This window comes from Phasianus colchicus, chromosome 5, assembly GCF_987193195.1.
Source record: "Phasianus colchicus chromosome 5, bPhaCol1.hap1.1, whole genome shotgun sequence".
Classification (NCBI taxonomy): Eukaryota; Metazoa; Chordata; class Aves; order Galliformes; family Phasianidae; genus Phasianus; species Phasianus colchicus.
In genome coordinates this window covers 31,464,713-31,486,725 of record NC_143440.1, presented here as the reverse complement: position 1 = coordinate 31,486,725, position 22,013 = coordinate 31,464,713, and the positions used below count along the sequence as shown (strand labels likewise).

The 22,013-nt window shown below is 36.4% G+C and overlaps 1 protein-coding gene across 1 annotated transcript in view; it reads right to left on the bottom strand.

Moving 5' to 3' along the window:
* FMN1 (formin 1) overlaps positions 1–22,013 on the bottom strand; it is a 180,072-nt gene that overhangs the window by 131,666 nt on the left and 26,393 nt on the right. The window contains exon 4 of the mRNA XM_090141247.1: positions 19,721–21,722. Within this exon, the coding sequence (XP_089997373.1) occupies positions 19,721–21,617 (1,897 nt within the window). The 5' untranslated portion in view covers positions 21,618–21,722. The remainder of the gene's footprint in view (positions 1–19,720; positions 21,723–22,013) is intronic.

Genomic DNA, 22,013 nt, shown 5'->3' with positions numbered 1-22,013 from the left:
CTCATTTTCTACATTTTGCTGGCAGGATGTCTGAGAGGCATCAAAGCTAGTAATCAAATAGTAAATTGTACCAATAGTAGAACTACTCATTGCAACTCTGCATTCTGTTGGACACACTTGTCATAGCTGTACTACAGTGCATAATTATAGCAGATATCTCAGTATGCGTCTATAGTATATAGCTAAAGTAGTTTCAGGTAAACTTCTTTCTTTCTGATTCTGCACCATCACACAGGCACACCAGCTGAAAAGGACACTAGGTGGACAGTTCTGCACTATTATACGGCATTAATCTGTTCTGAAGGACTTTGATCATCAAGCTGACAACTCAAAAATGAACCTGAGCACCTTCCTGTGGCTTGCTTTCTTTACTTCTATTCCAGTTCCTGACTGTCATTTAGAAAAGGTCTCAGCTTCTTGCACACTGGCTAGGGGGTGTGGTAGAGGGAAGAAATATTACTGGAGCACGACTCCTGCAGATGTAGTATTCTGCAAAAAAATGCTGAGACTTACAGACACCTGCAAATGATTATTGTTTTTCAAGTCTTGCTGCTTACATTTTATGGAAAGTCAAAAATGTATTCCTGCACAATAATCGTCTTCCAGAAAAATTTAGTATTTTCCTTCAAAGAATTTTTTTCTACTATAACAATATTTTTTGTAGAACATTTTTCTCTAACTTATTTTGCTCATTTAGATAAATTATTTCTTAAAAAATGCAAAAGATATGTTGTAATAGGAAATCTTAAAGTTTGATAAACTCATAAGAACAGAAAGCATAAGTGGCAGACAATTGTAACTGCACTAACTGTAGACTATGGCAGTACTTAGTACTTAGGGAAGAACATCACCATCATACATTCCTTCACCCCAATGGATAACCTCTCCTATACCTGGACTGCAGACTCGGGAATGCTATATCTGTGATGTTACAGATATGATCCTCAGTATAAACTCCCCTGAGTAATGATCAGTGAATAAGAACCCAAAAGAAAGGAAAAGGTATTAAATTTAATGCACTTAACTTGATGTTTTATTGGGAAAGTAATAACAAAGTTATAGGATTGATTCTAGTAATGAAATGATTCTTATCATTACTAAGTAGTCATGCACAAGGTAATTTTTGACATAACACCTGCCATGTCAGAGAGAAAGGGTTAGTAAAGTTTTTCAGGATTTATACATTATAATTTTTCAGATTTTTTTTTATTATCTTTGCATGTCCTAATCCTGTAGTTTAGGGCATACAGCTATGATAGATTATGACAGGTAAAGGGATTTAATCTGCAGAATTAACTCAAATTTTGTATTTAGCAGTGTGCTTAATTCTAAACCAGTAAAATAACGGTATATAAGAATTTACAGTTTTATAAAAGAAAGAGGCAACATATTTCAGAGGACGTCAGGGTCAGTTACAGACTAAAAAACCTAGGAAAGAATATTTCTAATAGGGAAGGAGGTTATTGTTCAGAAGTTTCCAGACACTGAACTCTAGTTAAAATATCTGAGATAAAGGGAGTGAAAGACATGAGTGAACAAAAGGCAGAAAGAAATGAAGCACTGAGAGTGTTTGAGGCACTCAAGATGCCAAATGGGAGACAAAGGATAGGAAGTAATAACTGGAGGAACAGGCAGAAAGTTGCCCAGGGTCAAGGATTAAGAACAGAGAAAGTGAGAGAGGGAGAGCTACTACACAAAAGATGGAGAGAAAGGTGATAGAGATTTAGGAGAAGAAACAGACTGTGAAGGGATTTCAATTAAGAAGATTTCAGTATACTCTTAACTAGTACAAGCACTACCCAGAAAGATGTTCTTGGCAAAGTATATATTCAAAAAGCTTAAACAGCTGCACTTATCTGGGAGAGCAGGTTCCTTAGAAATAAAAAATAATCCTAAGAATTTGCATGTCAACACATTCAACCAGGTAAGTACTGACTGTGTGCATGCAAAAAAGTGGCCTGTCACTTATCACTCAGTATACGTAGAAATGTAATAAATTAACAATAAAAAGAAGTATTAAAAATTAGTACAAATGTCTTTCTGCAACTGTCTGAGGAATCTGTCCTGGATAGAACCAAGAACATTCTCTTCCTTTTCTGCAAAAACAACTACGTTACTATTCATTCACACACAATTATCAAATAAACAAAGAAGGCAGCGTGGCACTTATTTACTTGATGATCTAGTTACCCATTTCACATATGCTGCAACAACAGATACCAGCTTCTCTCACTTAGCCAAAGCAGGAGGACAAAGTAAGTGCTGATCTTCTCTCTGCAATGGTCGAGGACTCAGCACACTGGCAGTAGCTAAGAAAAGAGATTGCTTTTGTGTCCACTATCATGGTTTTATGTTTTTTTGGTTTTCAGTATTCCACATCAAAACATCATGTACTGGAATTAGTGTTAATGCTCCAATTCCAGATGCCTATCCCTATACATTACGGAAGTCATGGGATCTGACCCTTCCGGGTGGGGCGGTCTCTTACTGCCTGGCAGTGGGTGCTGGAGGGTGCCTTCCTAGCCAGTCCAAGCTTTTCAGGTTTGACTCAGTCTCAGGAACTCTCTCTCTCCTATCTTATTTATTAGTCTCAATTTCAACTAGATTGTATTATATTGTGTTATTTTGCATTCCAATATCATAGGTAGTAAAATAAGTTTACCTCCATAGACTGTTGCCGCTGTTTTTTTTTTCCTCCCTTCCTTCCTTCCCATTTTGTGGGGCCAGGGGAGGATGGGGGGCAGGGGCCTGCTGCCCCCTGTCACGGGCATAAATTGATCTAGTTAACTCCATGACAGATTTTGGTGGAGAATGCAGGCAAAGCTGCTTTTTAGCTTTTAGAACGAATCTCTCTCTCTGCTCTTAGAGAGCTTCATTAGGGAGTAGTAGTTCAGTAGTTCAGGTTTTTGTGCTGGAAAACTTGACCTTGAAAGACCAGGTGTTCTGCCAGTATTCTAGGATATTTGTAAACTTTGAGCACTGCTTAGTCTGGGTAGTGCCTTTTTTTTCTTCCCCCCCCCCTCCCTTGTTAGCTTCAATTCATTAACCCCTTTTTAGCAGAAACCAGCGATGAACCCACTCTTTATCATGGAAGCACTGAGTAAGGGATTAAAAGCTATGGTGTTACTCGCGACCTACTGGCCAATCATCAATGTCATAATTACTTGTTGTGGAACTGTGTTCATATATAACCACAAGGGCACTGACGGAGACACCTGTATGGTACCTATATTGGTACCTATATGCAATGTGGTATGATATGAATTTTGACACTTGCATCCCAGATGGAATGGCTAATTTTACAAACAACTACATCCCAAATGGAATAGCTAATTTTACAAACCACACAATGTTCAAACACCTGTGGGATCCCGAGAAATGTAAAACCATGACATCCACACAATTAAGTCTATTAGTACACTCAGTGTCACTGCTCACTGAGGAATGAGGAATCTAAATTGGTCAGCATCATGCAAGCTCTGAAAAGATTCATCTGATTTCTTTATAATGTAAATATATCTGAATGTTTTTCTAAAGCATCATGAACATGGAAGTGGAAAGCCATGCTCTGCCTTTATGACTAAATGATCTCTCATCATTGAAACATCAGATAAACAAAGACAGGTTTATACAGATTTTTGAGATCCTAGGAGAACTGGGTGAGAACTGATAAAGAAAAGGGAAGTCACAAACCTTGCAAAACTTCTGAACTGAGCATTCACATATGTTCAAGACTCATCACCTATGACAAGATTCTGGATAAGATACAGTTTTTGGATGTGCTCACAGTGAACTCTATATTAATTTTGATTGGATAATCATTTATGTAGACCATCATGCCTTACAAATGAGGTTTTCATATCACCTAAATTGTCAGGAAAGGAGTGCAGCCATATTCATGAAGATCTGTGATGATGTGCTTTTCTCAGTTCCAATTAGCACTTACATAAGAACCTCCGCTCTGACAGTCACACTGCTTTTTTTTTCCACTAAACTTAAACTGTAACATTCACTGGTATATATTCTTTTTCATTTTTCTATTTGTCATGGTTTTATGATTTTTGGTTATCAGTATTCCACATCATAACATCATGTAATGCACTGGGGTTTTGACTGTGGATGCTCAAGTTCTGGGTGCCTGTCTGGAGGAGAAGAACAACTACATTCCCCAGGGGGCTTTGCGGTCAGCAAGGAGATGCAACTCCCAGCAAGGTCACTTGATGTTCTATTCTTCCCCTGTGCTTCTCCGTCTGCTTTTCTTCATTGGCTCAACTGGACTGCACTTCTCACCTCAGCATTGTGGTGAGACCTATCCACCTTTTGCACACACTCCCTCTCTCTCATTATATTTTGCTGATACTATATTTAGTAAATTAGTTTGTTTCACCTCAGATCATTGCTGCTGTTTTCAATTATTTTGGGTCCCGTTTCCCTTTTCCAGAGGCACAGATCTGCAGATCCCTCCACCCTGCTAGTCACAGAACCAGGCCGAACCAGCCCGTAACCATTGACACTATTTCATCCAAAGCACTACTTTCCTCAGCTAATCATCAGTTAAGCATGCTACATATAGGGCAAAAAGCAATGCAAACAAAATAAATTCATCTTCTTTCTGAATCAATTCCAAGAATATTCACTAACATTGTGGTGGGTTTTCTGGTACAATTTCTGACTTAATTGTGTACAGCTACAGCCACTACACATTTTTTCAGTTTTCACTGCTGATGAATATTCACTGTTTTCATAGACCTCACAAGAAGCTAAAGGTGAACAGTACTGAAGTACTGAAAAAAGAAGTATGCCATTTATTTAGATGTCTTTCCTTGTTAAACTATGTGGGTGTTAAAGTTTTCTTTGAATAAATTAAGGTTTAAAAAAATATTCTTGACATGTAAGTTTTTTCTGGCATCTTTTTGCCTTTTAGGCATGTAACGAAATGTACTCTACGTGTATCTGTGAACTGAAAATTAATGTATACTGGCATTCATGGATGGCTTCTCTTCAGCTGAGAAAAATGGTTGCCAACCCTGCATTCCTCCAAGATGCTGTACAGTTATTCTTTTCACAATATCATCAACATTTTGATGCATATGAACATCTCAAATTCATTTCTCAGATAAACTGAAGACTTAGAAACTTTTAAGGCTAATAGTTAGTGTCAAGAAACAATAAAAACCTACATTCACACAAAGAAAATATGTTTGTAATACTTTTTCAGGTAGTGTTTGGCTTATTGTGTAACATCTGCAAGATGCTACACATCAATGCTCAATAACACTTATAACACAATAACTCGAAATATCTGTATAAACCAGAATAAGGAACCAGAACAAATTTCTCAGTTTCATGAAGTCTTTCTCAAACCCAAAGGCGTCTAGCATGAAAAAGGAGAAAACACACTTCTTTATTGGAAGCTAACCCTTTCTGTTGGCCTCAGTCAAATCTAGCAGAGCAAAACAAAGCCTTAGATGTCTGAGCTCTGAAAAAAGCAGTCTGCTTAATTCACTTGAAAATATTTCTGTCCTTCAATTTGGATTTGCAACTGTTCCATGTAGTTATATTTCATTACTGAGGAAAAAATTAAGCTATATTCTTTAGAAAATTCAAGGACTAATTAAAAAGGGGGCTTATCAGCCAAATGGATTTTTGTCAAGCAAAATTTTTTGCTGGCTAACTAATGAGCCAGATATACATACAAGCCACCCTGCGATCCAGCAGCCTCAAAGCTGCCAGCATTACATCTCCTTTAAAAATAAAATTATAACTTAGTAATGGCTTGCCGTCTAGCATATAATCTTGTTTTGGAAAGCATTGCTATTTGATCATAAGCATATACTTGCTCGCAGTTTTTTCCCTTTAAGTACACATTCATCATTGTGCTGGAACAGGGCACTTAAGGCCCAGTGACTAACATAGATCATACTAAAGCAAGCCACTATTGGAGAGCGTGACAGCAAAATGTCTATTGGCCATATTTCTGATTCACATAACTATATTTTAAGATTCTTTCATCTTCAACTTCTAGATGCTAAGGGAACCAAATAAGAGACATAAACATCCTTTTATTTCTGTTGCTCATAGCCCTGCTGTAACAGCAAACCTGTTATGCAAATTATGCAAATTCTGTGCATATGCCAAAAACCTCTCAAGTCTGTCCTTCTACACCCTATATTTCTTTCATCAATAATTACAATTAGTTTCACTTCAAACTTTCTATTAAGACAAAGGAAAAAATAAAAAGATAAAAGAAAAAAATAAATGATAAAAACAAGATAAAAGAAAAAGATTTCATCAGATTGAGGACTACAAAATGATTTTCCAGAAAATCCCAACATAATCTATTGTTTTGTGGTTAAAAAGTCGGACAAAATATCTTAACACACTGACACTGTAAGAAAACGATTACACTTCACTAGAAATATAACATGCAAAAATAAAGGTAGCTCTGAGTAGAAAGAATGCAGAATTAAGCAGAGATCAATTTTTAGAATGGAATCTAAAAAAACAAAGCGCATGATAAGATTCTAGTAAAAAATTCAGATTATTTCTAAACAAGGTATTTGTTTTCCTGAAGGAATAACTAATTTTGTTGGCTTTATCTTAACTTTTCATATCAAAAAGCTGTCACATAATTGGAATAGAGTTTGGTGTGATTCAGTTGCCTAAACAAAAGTATGTTGCACCATTTTAGGTGTTTAAATTAATTTACTCCAGTCCACAAAAGTGTGAATCACTCCAGATCAGATTTGCTTTAGATATTCTAAAGCATCTAAAATTGTGCTAGGGAACTGGTGCCTAATGACTTTTTATATATATATATTTTAATATATACATGTGTGTGTATAATATATATTATATAATGTATGTATAATATATACATATCATATTTATATATACCTTTATAAATATATATACACATATATTTATTCTAGATCCATTCCACAAACCTTTGCATCCATTCCAAAGATACTGGGGTACAAGGATGTCACAGGAATTCAGGATTTCTTCCCATCATTTATAGAATGATCTTACAGGTAGTTGTGTAGAACACAACCTAGCTGAACTAGGTAACAGAAATCATTTATTTGTGACCACTAGTTTGCAGCAGAAAGAAAGAAAAGTTTTCTCCATTCAGTTGGTACAGGAAGGACAACAAAAGTCAAAACAAGGAGAAAAGTAATAGGAATAAGGCAGAAGCTATGAAGGGCCTGTGGGAGCATAGTAAGAAGAAGGAAAATTTTTCCATTACTATTCAAAGCCATGACTGTTCAAATATCATTAGATGTTTTTAGCAGTCAAGTGAAAGCAGATCTGAATTCTAAGAAACATCTCATTTGTTCTGCTGGAACACCCAGTTGTCAGCCCAATTTGCACATTTAACATCAATTTCATGAGAGTTAGCGTTACACATAAGAGAATTCACCCCTCTGATGACAGAGCTGCAACTTACTAAGTTAATTGAACTCCCTTTAATCTCTGTCTCATAGACCATCTATATTATTAAAGCCTCAAGTCCAGGCTATGTCATGTCCTTGTTTATAACCTGAACTCCCCATTTAGCCTATCATCACTCCTAACCCACATGAAAAAAACTCAAGTTCCTTCTGTGTAGGAAGAGTAGAATGACTGCAAGTTACTGGGGTGTGAGAGGCTGGGTAATGTCAGCCTTCTCACCACAGATGTGCCTGTACAGACACATCTCAGAAACTAAGGAGAAGAGCTGTTGAAGGTCAAGCTGCCCTTTGAACAACAAGAGTATCCAGCCAGCCAAAAGTTCTCAGATCAAACTGGAAGAGCAGTAGGTTGTTAGTACGGACAAGACATGCAATTCCAACACACACCAGCATGACAGAGCTGGTATAAAAGCATCTACATTACTCCAACTGAAATAAGATTAAAAAAAAAAAGCAGGAATTAAAAGGAAATGAGTGGTAAGAAATGACATGGAGAACTAACAAAATGAACAAAAAAGGGAAAAAAACACCTCTGTTCAAATTAAAGGACATCTGTATGATCTGGATGAAAAATATTCCCTTTTGGAGTGTTCCAGAAGTAATTGCACTGGGTTTAACTTCCAAGAAGACAGCTCCTTAACAAAAGAAATCTTTCTCACTAAGACTCAGCTAGTTTCAATCCATAGCCCGTTTTCTGCTGACCCTTAAAACCTTTCAGAAACCCTGAGACCCAAAGTTCTTACTGGCCACCAGAACTAGATGAGAATAGAGACAACTTTTTTTTTTACCTAGATAGTGATGAAATGTGTTAAGCATTATCTAGTCACTTTGATGAAAAGGCAAACAGTGCCTGATGAGAAGAAAAACAGGGTTCTTTGGGCTAATCAGGATTTTCTTTTTATGCTAATCCATACACTAGGGAAATAGTCCTCAGGCAGGATCAAGATTGTCAAGCTTAGCAACAGAATTAGGACTATTTTCTCCATTACCTAGAAAAAAAGAAAAATACTGGAAATGAGCGTTGCCTCTCATATTATAAATTAGACAGATCGAAGACAGAAAAGTCAGACTCTTGAATCAAGTACAGAAGTGAAGTACATTTGTCTTCCCAGCCCTAGATGATGAACAGCTTTTTTTAGTAATTAAGTATAGTTTAAGTAAATACAAAATTAATGTGTAGTGAATCACAAAAAAAGGAATGTACAAACCTTTTTTGGCAATTCACACTGTGGTATTTACCTTAACAATAATATTCAAAACTTCCATTTCACCATATAAGATTTGAAAAAATAATCTCTTGTGATAAACTAACAAAAATTATTAGGTCAGTATCACAAAAAACTTGTTTCTTTACAATAAAAGCTGACATTTTCCAAAAAGAGGAACAAAGCTGTCTAGTATGAATTACTATATCAAATATATGCTCAAGTTAAAGTGAAAGAGCTATTTAAAAATGTATATGTAACTGTAATAAAAATATATTCTCCAAAATTGAATATAGGTTTTTAGTTATATATAAATATAAATAAATATACTCATTATTTCACTGCTTCAATTTCTTAAGATAAAACAGAGCTTCTTTTGAAGAATATATTGACAACATTTTGATACCTACATTACTGACAGGAACTTACAGAAAAATATTTCAGTTATCATAAGAAATGGCTTGATGCCAGTAGTTTTAAGGGTTACTTTCACAGGAAAAAAAATAATTAGCCTTCCCAAAGGACTAAAACCTTACTTGTATAACATTAAATATCCCCCAAGTATATATTAACAAAATTCTACTCAGAGAACTGCATAAGATTCTCATTTCAGTTCTGCATAAAATAAGCCATTTTCCACTATTAAGTGCCCCAAAGAACTTGGAATTACTTCTGCTGACTAATCATAGTTTATCAAAATACATTCAAGAGAATTCAGCAACTTTTAGGTGAGCTTGCCTTAGTGGCTGCAGAAATTTTGTTATAGCCACATTTCTCTGTACATAGAAACAAAGCTATTACTTAAAAATTATGCATTATGTAAAGTAGATGACATACACAGATTTGAAGCATGATTAGCATCTCAGGCCTCACAGAAGGAACTGGTATTTTGCAGCTAATAGCAGTCAAAGCTGCTGGGTGCAGCTGGAGACCCGAGGGCAGAGCCTTGCACTGCTTAGCATGTCACTGACAGATGGGAAATGCAATAAGGTCAAAGGAATGGGAAGAGACCCTTTTAGCCTCCATGTAACTTCTCCCTCAGAAATAACAAGCAAGTTCAGATGCTCAAAGAAGTTATAGCTTCTTATTGGCCAAAATCCTCTGTACTAAAGTTCTGTTATTTTTACTTATAGTTCCATAACCAAACCAGTGAGGCCTAAAGAACAAACAGCAATTTACTTCAGTCTGTACATCCAGTAAGGATTGTTCTCTTTTATGTTAATATTCAGCAATTCCATTCAGGTAAGAGATTCTAGCTTACAGGAATGACAATCAGAAAAGATCTTCTACACTGAGGGTAGACATTCTAATACAGAAATGGCTAAGACATTGTAAAATTGAAACTTAAAATGCTTTTTCCCAAAAAAGTCAGTCTATTTAGTATATAAATTTCTTCCACCTTTATTTTCTAACCTACTAAAGAGAAATGAGAGCCAACATGGTCACACAGCTATCAAAACACTCACTCAAAACACTCAATGTTCATCATCTTTGTAAATTCAACAAATTAGTAAAGTTAGAGTGTGTACTGATAGCAAAGAACTAAGTGATCACTTACAACTATTTCAGAGAGTCTTGTACCTAAAATAGAAAGATGTCATATGTCCTTTACTGTAGTCTCAAACACTGATAAAAACAGTAGTTTTCATTTTAACACTGTCATCAAAGTTCGTATCACACAGGACAATACAAGTGGCAAAGAGAACATCACTCTAGTGAGGAACTATAAGTTATTTCTATTACCTTCCTAGTGCACTTGATCTGGCCTTTAAAATGTCTCCTGTAAAACATATTCAACAAGTTTTGACTACTTTTTTGTCCTGCTCTCACTGGAAATATCACAGAATCATAGGGGTTGGAAGGGACCTCCAGAGATCATAGAGTCCAACCCCCCTACCAAAGAAGGTTCCCTTCACCAGCTCACACAAGTAGGTGCCCAGGTGGGTCTTGAATATCCCCAGAGAAGGAGACTCCACAACCTCCCTGGGCAGCCTGTTCCAGTGCTCCATCACCTTCACTGTAAAGAAATTCTTGCACGCATGTGCACAAAATATAACACTCAACCCCGAAGAAATCTTTGATTATGCTCTGGAAAATCCTAAACACTTATTTGCAGGGCACAGGAAGCCCCAATTACCTAAATTTAAGGGTAGTCATAACCCAACTCCAAAGAAAAATTCCTCTGACAAGCAATTGAGTACATCACTCAGACTAGGAGCAATGTGGTAATACCATGGTTAAAGTGTTAGGCGCTTCTACTTAAGAGTCACTACTTATAAGTATTACTTATTATTGTTTTATTATTTAATATTTCCCTCTTTACTTCTCCCTGGTGAGGCCACATTTAGAATCCCGTTCTATGTGCCTCAGATCGAAAAAGACATGGATCTCCAGGAGCCCAATTGAGGACCACAAGTGATAAAGGGCCTTGGACATTTCTTATATGAGGAAAGACTCAGTAACCTGGATCTGTTCAGCCTCTGGAAAAGTTGACTGAGAGGGAACCTAATTAACGTTTATAAATATCTAAAGGGAGGAGGGAGGCAAATGGATGAGGCCAGACTCCACTTAGTGTGTGTAGGGATAGGACAAGGAACAATGGCTTAAAACTTTAACATAGGAAATCCCATACTACCACATGGAAGAACTTCTTTGTAGTAACAGATTGCCTGGAGAGGTTGTGGAGTTTCCTTCTATGGAGATATTCAAGAGCCATCTGGATGCATACCTAAGTGATCTACTGTAGGATGCCCTCTTTAACGGAGGGAATCAGACTCCACAATCTCTTGAGGTTCCTTCCAACCCCCTGAGATTGTGTGATTATTAAAATGTTATTATAGGTTTAATGTAACATCAGCATAGCTAACTATTAAATTCACTGATATGATAAAGCAAACAGATTGATAAAACAATTTACATCTTATTTTTATTACATGTAATTTTAATAATTTTTTAGAAGGGAGTAAGCAGATTTCTTATACTATTTTTAGGTTGAATTTCATCAAGTGTCACTTTTTCAGAAACAAAATACCAAAGAGCAGCTGTTACAGCTTTTAAGAAATCCTATATACTGTTAGTTTATATTTACAGATTTATGTGAATTTGATCTCAATTCGTATATTATCCTGATTTGTCAAGAACAACTCGGTTGAACCATTTCTCTCTACTTGTTTTAAATAGACAATACAGATTTGATAAATTACAATTTCTATGTTATTTCAGTATTTTGCTTCAAGAAGTTTTTGTACTGATAAAAAGTCTATTTCATTACAGTAAGCCTCTTAAATTGAATGCACAAACTGTAGATCAGTTTGAATGCTTTGGCCTTTTTTCCATCCCATGAAACAGAAAATTGTTAATCTGTGACCAGCATCAAACATTAAGCTGACTCTGGTATTTCATTCCAATTTAATTCAGTTGGTTTCCCCACACTGATTGCCTTTGACTGTAGAGTCACATGTTACAAAGAGAGATGAAAATACAACTGTTGCTTAAGTGTGTCATGCTGTGAAATTGTTCAAGTAAAACAGGAGCTGTTTATTCACAGCATCTACCAAAGTCAGTCTTCAGAGGGTCTTTTTAATTTACAGAATTCGCCTTGAACTTCCAGTTTCACTCACATTAATTTCAAACTGCTATAAATGTACACTTTTAATGCATCATTGGCTTACATTGTTTACACTATTATGAAAAAGATTATGACTCCACTAAGAACAAATATTAATGATCTCTTCTAATTACAGTGAGTTTTAAGAAAATACAATTATGTTATTTAAGAAAATCAAGATACAGTCAAACTATGATGGGTAAATATGTTGAACACATCAGGACAAAAAAAGATCAGTGAAAGAGCTATATACTGATTGACAGTATACACCACTAAGATACTCGGGAAAACTGCATATCTAGAGAGGACATGCAGGCTGAAATGGAAAATGTTAGGTATAGCCTGCATCTCTGCACAGAAGGTGCCACAGAATTTAATAAGAAAGAGGACATGCATCTTGGAGATCCAAATGGCAGTCAGGATATCACAATATGCACGATGATTCAGAAAGGCAATATCCAGAAAGATCTTAGAAATAATTACCTCTATTTAATCCATATCAAGTTTTCAGCATCACAAATCCACAAGCTATAAGATATGCATAAAGATTTTAGACTGGGAAACAGTTTAAAAACAAGTTTGGAATATAAGTTGATGGTCCTCAAACAGTGAGATGGTAACTGAATTTTGCAGAGATGATAATCTAAAGGAAAAACACTGGGGGAAAAATAGAGCCTATAAATGCTACACATCCTAAGTAGGTACAGTCTTGAGTTATATTTGTTATATCAAGATATTAGTAGAAGTAACAAAATTTTATTACTGTTGATCCAAAACAATGCAGAATAATTTCAGTCACAAGAAGAAAAAATAACTTGACATAATAACTTTTGAACATTATCACATTTAATCTTAGAAATTATACATTTATAAGCTCTTTGTTTCTAAAAAGCAAGATAAAACTCCTAGTTTGTCAAATCATAATGAATTATCAGTTGAATAATTGTTGAATAGAACAGGGGAACCAGTGATAAATGACATGGAAAAGACCAAGGTACTCAATACCTTCACCACCTCAGTCTTCATTGCTGTCAGAAATGACAGGCCCCTGAAGTCAGAGGAAAAAGCTGGTGCAAGGATGTCTTACCTTTGATGGAAGGAGACCAGGTTAGAGAGCACTTAAAGTGGATATACTTCAGTCCATGGGACTAAACAGGTTGCACCCAGAACTTGTGCATTCTGCAAAAGTCCATTGTCATTACAGGGCCACTTGATTATCTTTGAATAGTCATGACAATCAGCTGAGGTTTCTGAAGACTATATACATGAGAACAAATATTTCCTAGAAGATCCAAGGAAATACAGGTCAGTCATTCTCACCTCAGTCCCCAGAAAAGTGATTAAGAAAATCCTGCTGGGAAACATTTTTAAACACAACGGACAAGATTGTGATCAAGAGTAGATGGATTTACAAAGCAGAAACCATGCCTGAACAGCATCATTAACCTCTACAATGAAGTTACTAGCTTGGTGAATGGGGGAAGATCAGTAGCTGTTGTTTACCTTACTTTCATAAAACTTTTGACGCTTTCTCCAGTAACATCATCACAGAGAAGCTGACAAAGTATGGGTTAGATAAGTAGATAGGATTGAAAACTAGCTGACCAACCAGGCCCAAAGGTTTGTGATCAGTGACACCAATTACTATTGGAGACTCAAAGAAACACCCTACTTGTATACCCCAGGATTAAATACTGGAGCCATTATTGTTCAACATCTTTGTTATTGACCCTGACAGTTGGATAGTGTGCACCTTCAGCAAGCTTACAAATATTAGAAAATTCAGAAGAATGGCTTACTCAGAATTCAACAGGAGTGAAAAAAGAGCATACAGGAATCTCATGTAGTTCAACAAAGGGAAGGACAAAGTTATGCACCTATAATAATCCCAGGCATCAGCATATCCTGGGGTTCAGCTGGCTGGAAAGCAGTTTTGCAAAGGAGAACCTTAGGTTCCTGGTGAATGGCAAGCTGAGCATTAGTGCCAGCTGAACAAGAACACCAGCAATACACCTGCGTGTATTGTGTGGCAAAAAAAGGTCAACAGTATCTCAGGCTGCATTAGGAGGACTGTTACCAGTAGGCTGAGGAAGAAGATCCTTCTATCTACTCATCACAAATGAGGCTACATCTAAGGAACTGTGTCCAGTTCTAAGCACCTCAGCACACACAAAAAAACCAGACATGCTGAAGGGAATCTAGTGAAGGGCAAAGATGATGATTAAGGAACTGGGGCATCTCTCATGAGAGAAGATGCTGGCAGAGCTGGGTCTCTTCTGTCTGGAGGTGAGAGGGCTAAAAGGAACGATTCTTATCAATTCATACAAACATTTAATGGGAGGAAACAAGATGACAGAAAGCTCTTCTTAGTGGTGCCTAGTAACAAGCAGCAATGGACACAAGTTTTAAATGCAATGCCATCTGCAGATCAGGAAGCACTTCTTTACTGCACAGGTGATGGAGCATTTAGCACAGGTTGTCCAGAGAGATTGTGGTGAACTCCATCCTTGAAAATATTCAAAACCTGTCTGGACACAGCCCTTCACAAGTTGCTCTGGGTGACCCTGCTTAAACATAGGATTGGACCAGATGAAAAGATCTATTTCAATTTAAACAATCCCAAGATTCTGTGATTAATTCTCTTTTCTTGCTTTATGAAATCTTCAAAGAAGATGGATTCTGAATAAGCTGCATGTAGTGAAGCAATACACTCAATGTATATTAGTTTCATTTGAATTACCTATGAGAAACTATGCATCATGTTTCCATGTGATCTATATGCAAACTTACCTCATGAAGTGCATACTAGTTACGGACAGAATGCTGCACTGCTTTTAAAATGTTAATTAGCAATTCAGCAAACCACTTCAATTACAGAAGTTATTTATAACCCTCCCTTCCTTGTAAGAGGAACATCAAAACCAACATAATATAATCTGTCTCCTTTTTAAAAGCCTTCAGAGTTTTGTTTGTATGAAACTTGCATTTTCCAAAACCATGGTTCAAGAACTAAACAAGGTCTTGTTATTAAATTTCTCATACTGACTTGTCCACTACTTTGTCACTTAAGTTAGAAAAAACAAAACTAAAATTCAAGTAGTAACTATATTCATTATTGTTTGTTACCTTCACTAAGTATCTAGGATAAAATGTTGCCTGTGTCCCATTTTTCGATTACTAGTCTTTAAGCATTACTATTGCAGATAATTTTTTGCGGCCAATGCTAATACAGACAAGCAAATCCAAAACCTAAAGTTACTCACATGATATGTCAGCCTGCTACTTTAATGTTGGAAATTTAAATAGATGTGGAGAACTAAGACTATGTAACTGCTATATTTGTAGTATCAGAGTATTATAGCTACGGAAGTAGGCTACATTTGTTTACACTGCAAACAGAAATGAACCCAGGTAAATGTTGGAGGATATTGAAAGTCAAAAGGATTAGGACAAGCTTGAAAGCATGGTTATGAAAACTGCTCCTCCAGTCACTACTGTGTGAAGTACCAAGATAAACATTTTAATACTTTTCATTCCCTTAAAATTTTTGAAGATTAAAATACAAGGTTTCTTGATCTTAGACCATTTAAGAACAATACCTATTCAAGTATTTATCCATATTGCAGCGAAGTCTTTTATGAGTTGAAGTACATTTGTTATATTTTAAGACTGTAAAATGGATCTCCCAAAGATAGCCATTAGCATTTGGCACATTTTCAAACAGCACTACATAATTTTTGACAGCCATACAAAATTGCCAGAACACTTATTGTCAATTTTGTCCACAGAAACCTATCATCTAATGGAAATCAAGTTGCTGCCATAAAATTCTCATTGGCAGTAAAAAGTAAACAAAACATCCTCCATCTAATCATCAGCTGGGATAGGTACAGTTACTATTATGTCCAGAATATATCACAAAGAGTTCCTGGCTATCTATCTTGCTAGCCAGCTAAAATAAATACTCTGAAGAGTTGTATTTAACAACCTCTACCAGAAATTAAGATGCTTTTCTTATGTCACAATAAGTACTGTAACTTCTAAAAACTTTACTATTTCTATCTCCTTCCCTTCTTTTCTCAGCCACTACAAAATTCATAGAAATATAGAATATCCCCAATTGGAAGAGAATCCCAAGGATCCAACTCCTGACTCCACAGAAAATCACTCAAAATTCAAACTCTGTGTCTGAGAACATTGTCCAAATGCTCTTTGAACCCTGGCAGGCTTGCAGTTGTGACCATTGCCCCAAAGAATTTGTTTCTGAGTCTGATCAACTTCTGATGAAGAACCTTTTCCTAATATCTAATCTGAATTGAGATAATTGAGATTCCATGTGTTGTAATACTGACTTTTTCATGGCTCATCAGCAATAGTTGAACATCAACACATGGAAATATCCTAATCCTGATGTATTGGAGATCTAATGATTCTTTGCTGACAGCAGGTGTGGTCTTTCTCTCCCTGTCTATTCTGTCTCTTAGTAGCAGAGTTAAAGATCTTCCCTCGCACTAGCTTTGGTTTCATCAGATGACTAGTGAACCATTCCACTCACTAAACCAGCAGAATTTATTAACTTCTCTCCTTCCTGGCCTAGTTTTTAACTTGTTTAGTGATCTGACTTTAATTAATGAAAAGAAAGACAAACGGCAGACTTGTTGCATTGAGGCTGTGAATAGTGAGAAAGGAGGACTTTGCTAGGAGAGAGGAAGATAAGAGGATGGAGCTTTCCCTTTCAGTATAACAGGCTCAGCCATTTTGCCTGGCACTAGCCTTACTTATTCTGTTCTACTCATGTTATCTTCAGTTTCTCTTGAGAGCTAATCACTTTTTTTTGCCCTGTATTCTCCTTGATATCACAGAGTCAGTCTTCCTTGGCTAGAAAACTGAGGTGACACCATTCACTCCATTAGTTGTTGCTTTCATCATTCCTCCTTTTTATAATTTTTACAAAGCAGCACTAATATATATATGATGAAAGCATGATGAATGACCCATTCCAATATCTTCTGACATGGTCACATCCTGGAATAATGAGATGTTTTAGCTGACTTGCCTAAATTCATAGACGCTATGACATACCCAGAAACTTTTAAGTTCCCTGTTCTGAGTCAAGTAACTACTAAAAATACCACTGATCTTCCTTCTCTTTTAGATAATATTCAGTAAGACAGCCTATTGGTATCAACCAGCATTAATAAGATGGCTCTGAAAATTTTCTCCCTAGACTTTTCTGTCAGCACAAACTGTGAGAGAAAAGCATAGTTGGGAACAGCAAGGGTTTCAAAATACTTTTCACTCTGACATGTATTCAGATGTGTTGAGAATGGTTTCAAAATCGTGGTTACTCCAGGGCTAGAGAAGGATAATGTATTGTCCTATGTTAGGACGAAGAACCTCCTACCAAAACGCAAATCAGGACTGCAGATTTACAGCTGTATGTCTTGATGGTTAGGCAATAACATGGAGATGCTTCATTTGTCTCACTATACTACGGTCTATTACTTACGTCAGCTTACAGAAGAGTAGTACAACCAATGCTTTGTAAATAAGGACAGTTAACTCCTATTTCAGAAAATGGGAAATATCATCCCAGATCCAAAAGACACACCTACAATCCTATGTATGGTGGTATAGTAGGAATCTTTTCCTTCAAGATACAGATTTCATGACACCTGGGTAATAATGCTGGCAAGTTGTAATACTATTGCTTTGTTTCCTTTTCTTGTATTACATCTTTAAGAAAATTGCACTGATATTTGATATCTACACTAATGTTGTAAGGTAACTGTAAACAATAACTAAAATTGTTTTTTTTTTTTTTTTTTGCACTTTGTTCTCTTTACTAAGATGTTTCTGCTTAATAATTATGATTTTAAGCCAACAGATGCTATTTGTGTGCATGTTTTTACTTGGAATGCAGCAAAAAAAGTACAGTTCCCCATCCACAGATTGTAAATGAAAAAGTCATTAAAGGCTAATTCAGCTCACCAAAAGATACGATCAACATCAGAAACAACAAAATGAGTAGGACAACAAAGAGCAACAGAATCCAAGAAAGAAAGGAAACAAGAGCATAACATTTTTTGCTAACAGTGTTTACATCAGCTTTGTCAACCCTTCAAACAACACTTTAACTTAGCCTTGAGTGCAACAAGAATTACAAAGCAACTTCTAGAAGCAGTAGGCATAAGCAGTATTCAACACCCTTTAACTAAGATAATAGTTCCACATTCTTACACACCTCTTTCCCCTTAAGCCTTGTCTTCCAATCTGTTTAATCTGCAGCATTCTGCAACTCATCTTGCACCAGCAATACTTATTAGGCCTGACTGAGGCAGTTTAGGTAATCTCCCAGTTTAGTCCAAAAAAAAAAAAAAGGGGGGGGGGAAAGAAAAGAAATTTGTGCCATTTTACTGAACTGGATTAGTCAAAGGTGTACTGGATTAGACCCAAATTGTCTACGAAGGGACATAGCTTTGGGAGTGCAAAGATGTTCCACACAAGAAACTCAAGTCTAAACAAATACTAAAAAGTAGAAATACTAAGGGTTTTTTCCCCCATGTTTCTCAGAGTTTCCCTTTCAACTTGAGAGCAAAGAAAATTATCATAATTGTCCTGTAAACTGTTAAAGTTTCAGATTAGGACCCCTTTCTCATTTATAGAAAAATGTTATCACTTTCCACTTTCAGTCCTCCCTGTAATGCATTCACACCAGCCTAACCACACCCAGACCACTACAGAGTTAAGTCCTCCAGCTTTCCCATTTCTCAGAGAAGACTGGTACAGACAACAAAATTCTAGCTAATAGATACATGGTATACAGCTTTGTATTTTTATATTCACAGTAAATATTTATGCCAACAGCTGCACACTCAAATGCACTGTAACATGGCTCCTAATGCAGTCCTTTTAAAAGCAAAACATTGTTGTCGCATTAACCTCTTAAAGCTAAACGGTCACACCAGTCCTATACTTAAGGCAATGTAAGTTAGCTTGCTTATGCAATATTCTGCCAGTTAATCTGAACAAGCTAAAAAGAATGCTTTAGACAATAAAAGCTATGACAGACTGGAACACAAGAATAGCAGGAACATTTTATATAGAAAAATATCTAATTTTAAAAATTATCTTAGCTATTGTGTTCAGATATATTTCTGAGTAAGATAAAAGTTCATATGTAGTTAATGATAATACTACAGCTCAGTGTTTCCTCTGTGTACCTGTTTAATTTTGGTTAATAGGGCACATTCACTAACAGTAGCATTGAATAAAATAAGATTAAAAATATATCTGAAAGTAAATCATACATAATTATAACTTTTGTTTTTAAAAGTCAGTAGTTTTTCTTTCATTGAAAACATTGTTAAAGGCTAGTATTAAAAAAAAAACCCTCTGACACTTTCATGGATTGTCAATTCTATTAGTTTTTAAATATATAAAATAGGACTGACCTGCACAGAAATTCTGCTTTGTTTGAGTAGTTAGTCTCTCTTGTAGAGTGCGCTTTTCAAATTGCCCTGCAGTTGCATTCTGATGTAAGCGTGGTTGTCTGATGGCAAATCCCAGTTCTCCAGGTTCAGAAAACTTCAGATAAAATGGTGGCTCCAAATCATTGAAAGAGAGGTTTATAGCACTTTGCCTCCCACTGCAGTAGTCACCAAACATAGGTTCGTCTTCAGAGTTCTGTGCAGGTAATGGGAGAATCCGATGATGCAGCTGCGGGGTAGGCAGTCTTGAAGATAATGGAGAAGGAATAGGTGACATTTGTTTGTGTGTATTAGATAGCAGATAGGAATTGCTAAAAACATTACTCACTGCTACTAACGAAGGTGAATGCAGCTTTTTCTCTTCCAGCTTATTACTTGTCTGAGAAACATCAGGGTCTTCATTTACAGGCAGGTTCAGAAATAAATGCTTGTTGTTTCCCCAGGATACCGTGGTTCTTTTCTCATATACTGAGCCTGGCAGGTTTTTGTCTACTCTTGTAATTTGTTTCAGTCTCTTCCATTCTGCAGCTTCATCTAAACTGTCACTCCGTATAACTTTCAGAAGAGCTTTATTGACTGCTCCCACAAGGTTGCATGACTCATCGGTAATGTGCACTCTCTCTGCTTTGTACTTCAAAACAGAGCCATCTTGCTCTTCTTCCTGCAGCACACTGTTCCTAGAGTATCCAGCAGCTTCATCTGCTAAATATCCATCAGTTCTTGATCCAAATACATTATGTACTGTTGTGAGAACAGGAGAAACCATTTTGTGGTGAAAATCAGATAATGACTCTGCATGGGTTTTCGCAGTTTTGTCACAAGCTTCTGAATCCTGTACTTCAGCAGCAATTCTGAATCCTGGTTTCTTCTTGTATACTTGGTCAGTACACTTGACATTTTTCAAGATTTTAGGAACTGCAGATTTGCTTAATTTCTCTAGGTTGTTAGATAAATTGTCCTGAGATGATTTTACCAACATGATGCTCTGCTGTACATTTATAACTTCAGGAACGCATTCTGCATTATCCAGTAGTTCAGCTGCAACTTTATCACCATTGTCTTTTGATACAGAACTTGTTAAGTCAGCATCCAGTTTCATAGCTTTGCTGCTTTCAAGAAAATACCCCTCTTTTATCCCTCTTGCTGGTTGTATACCAACATCTGGTGATAAATAGTCTTTACCTTTTGCTGTTACACAACTGGAGGCAGAAAAGAAACTGGGAAAACTCCTGGTAGAAAGTAGTCTCGTGGGGAGCATCTTCTCATTATTCACTTGCATGCCTTGCCCCCTCAGTAAAGAAGGATGCTGTTCACGTAACTTATTTCTCCCTTTCCAGTGCCTGAGTTCATCAAAGCTCTCTTTTCTTCTATATTTCCTCATTTTCTTGCCATTTAATTTGCCTCTCTTTGCAGAATCCAGAAAGAACTCCTGATGATGTTCAAAACTGGAACAATCATCACAGTTAAGTTTTGTGACTGCAGAAGCAGCCTGTTTCTTTTCTTCCTGATATCCCTTGTTAAGGCCCAGAATATGATGTGATCTCAAAAGACTGGATAACAGTTTTTCCTTTTCAGCAATTAGTCTGTACAACTCAGTGAGAATGTCTTTTGTTGTAGTTTGCATGAAAATAATATCTCTGAAGTTTTCATACGGCTGTTCTCTCATTTCCAACCTCTCCTGTACTTTATAGCAATTACAGAAACGTTTACTGGTTCTATCCAGAGTCACACAGCCCCTGTAAGTAAATCCTCTGACTTTTCCCTCTGGAAGATAGAAGCTGATGTAACAAAGCTCCATTATGGGTTTGTGCAATTGAAGGATAGTATGCGTGCCTTCCATTATGCTTGCTAAAGTAGTCATTCATTTAAATTATGTACTAAGTGTATCAAAGCTTTCATGACATAGCATGTGAGGCAGAAAATGGACAGAAGGCATCTGAGTAATCTTCAACAATAACATTGTCTGCTGAAAAAAAATAAAAAGCCTGTCAAACTTGGTTATGGCAAATTTAATGTGACAAATAACAAACCCACAGTAGCATAGTCTCATTTTTGTTGTTTTTTTTTGTTTGTTTGTTTTGTTTTCCCTGATACAAGTTTTACCTTAAAAACATCACAGAAAGCGTGATATTGCTAAAACCCATATTTGAGTCAATCCTCCTCCTATACATCACAGCTCTTTCTAGGGTTCTCTTCCACAAGGTCACAAGATGTTCAATAAAACACCCAGTTCAAAGAGTATTTACTGTTCAGTGCT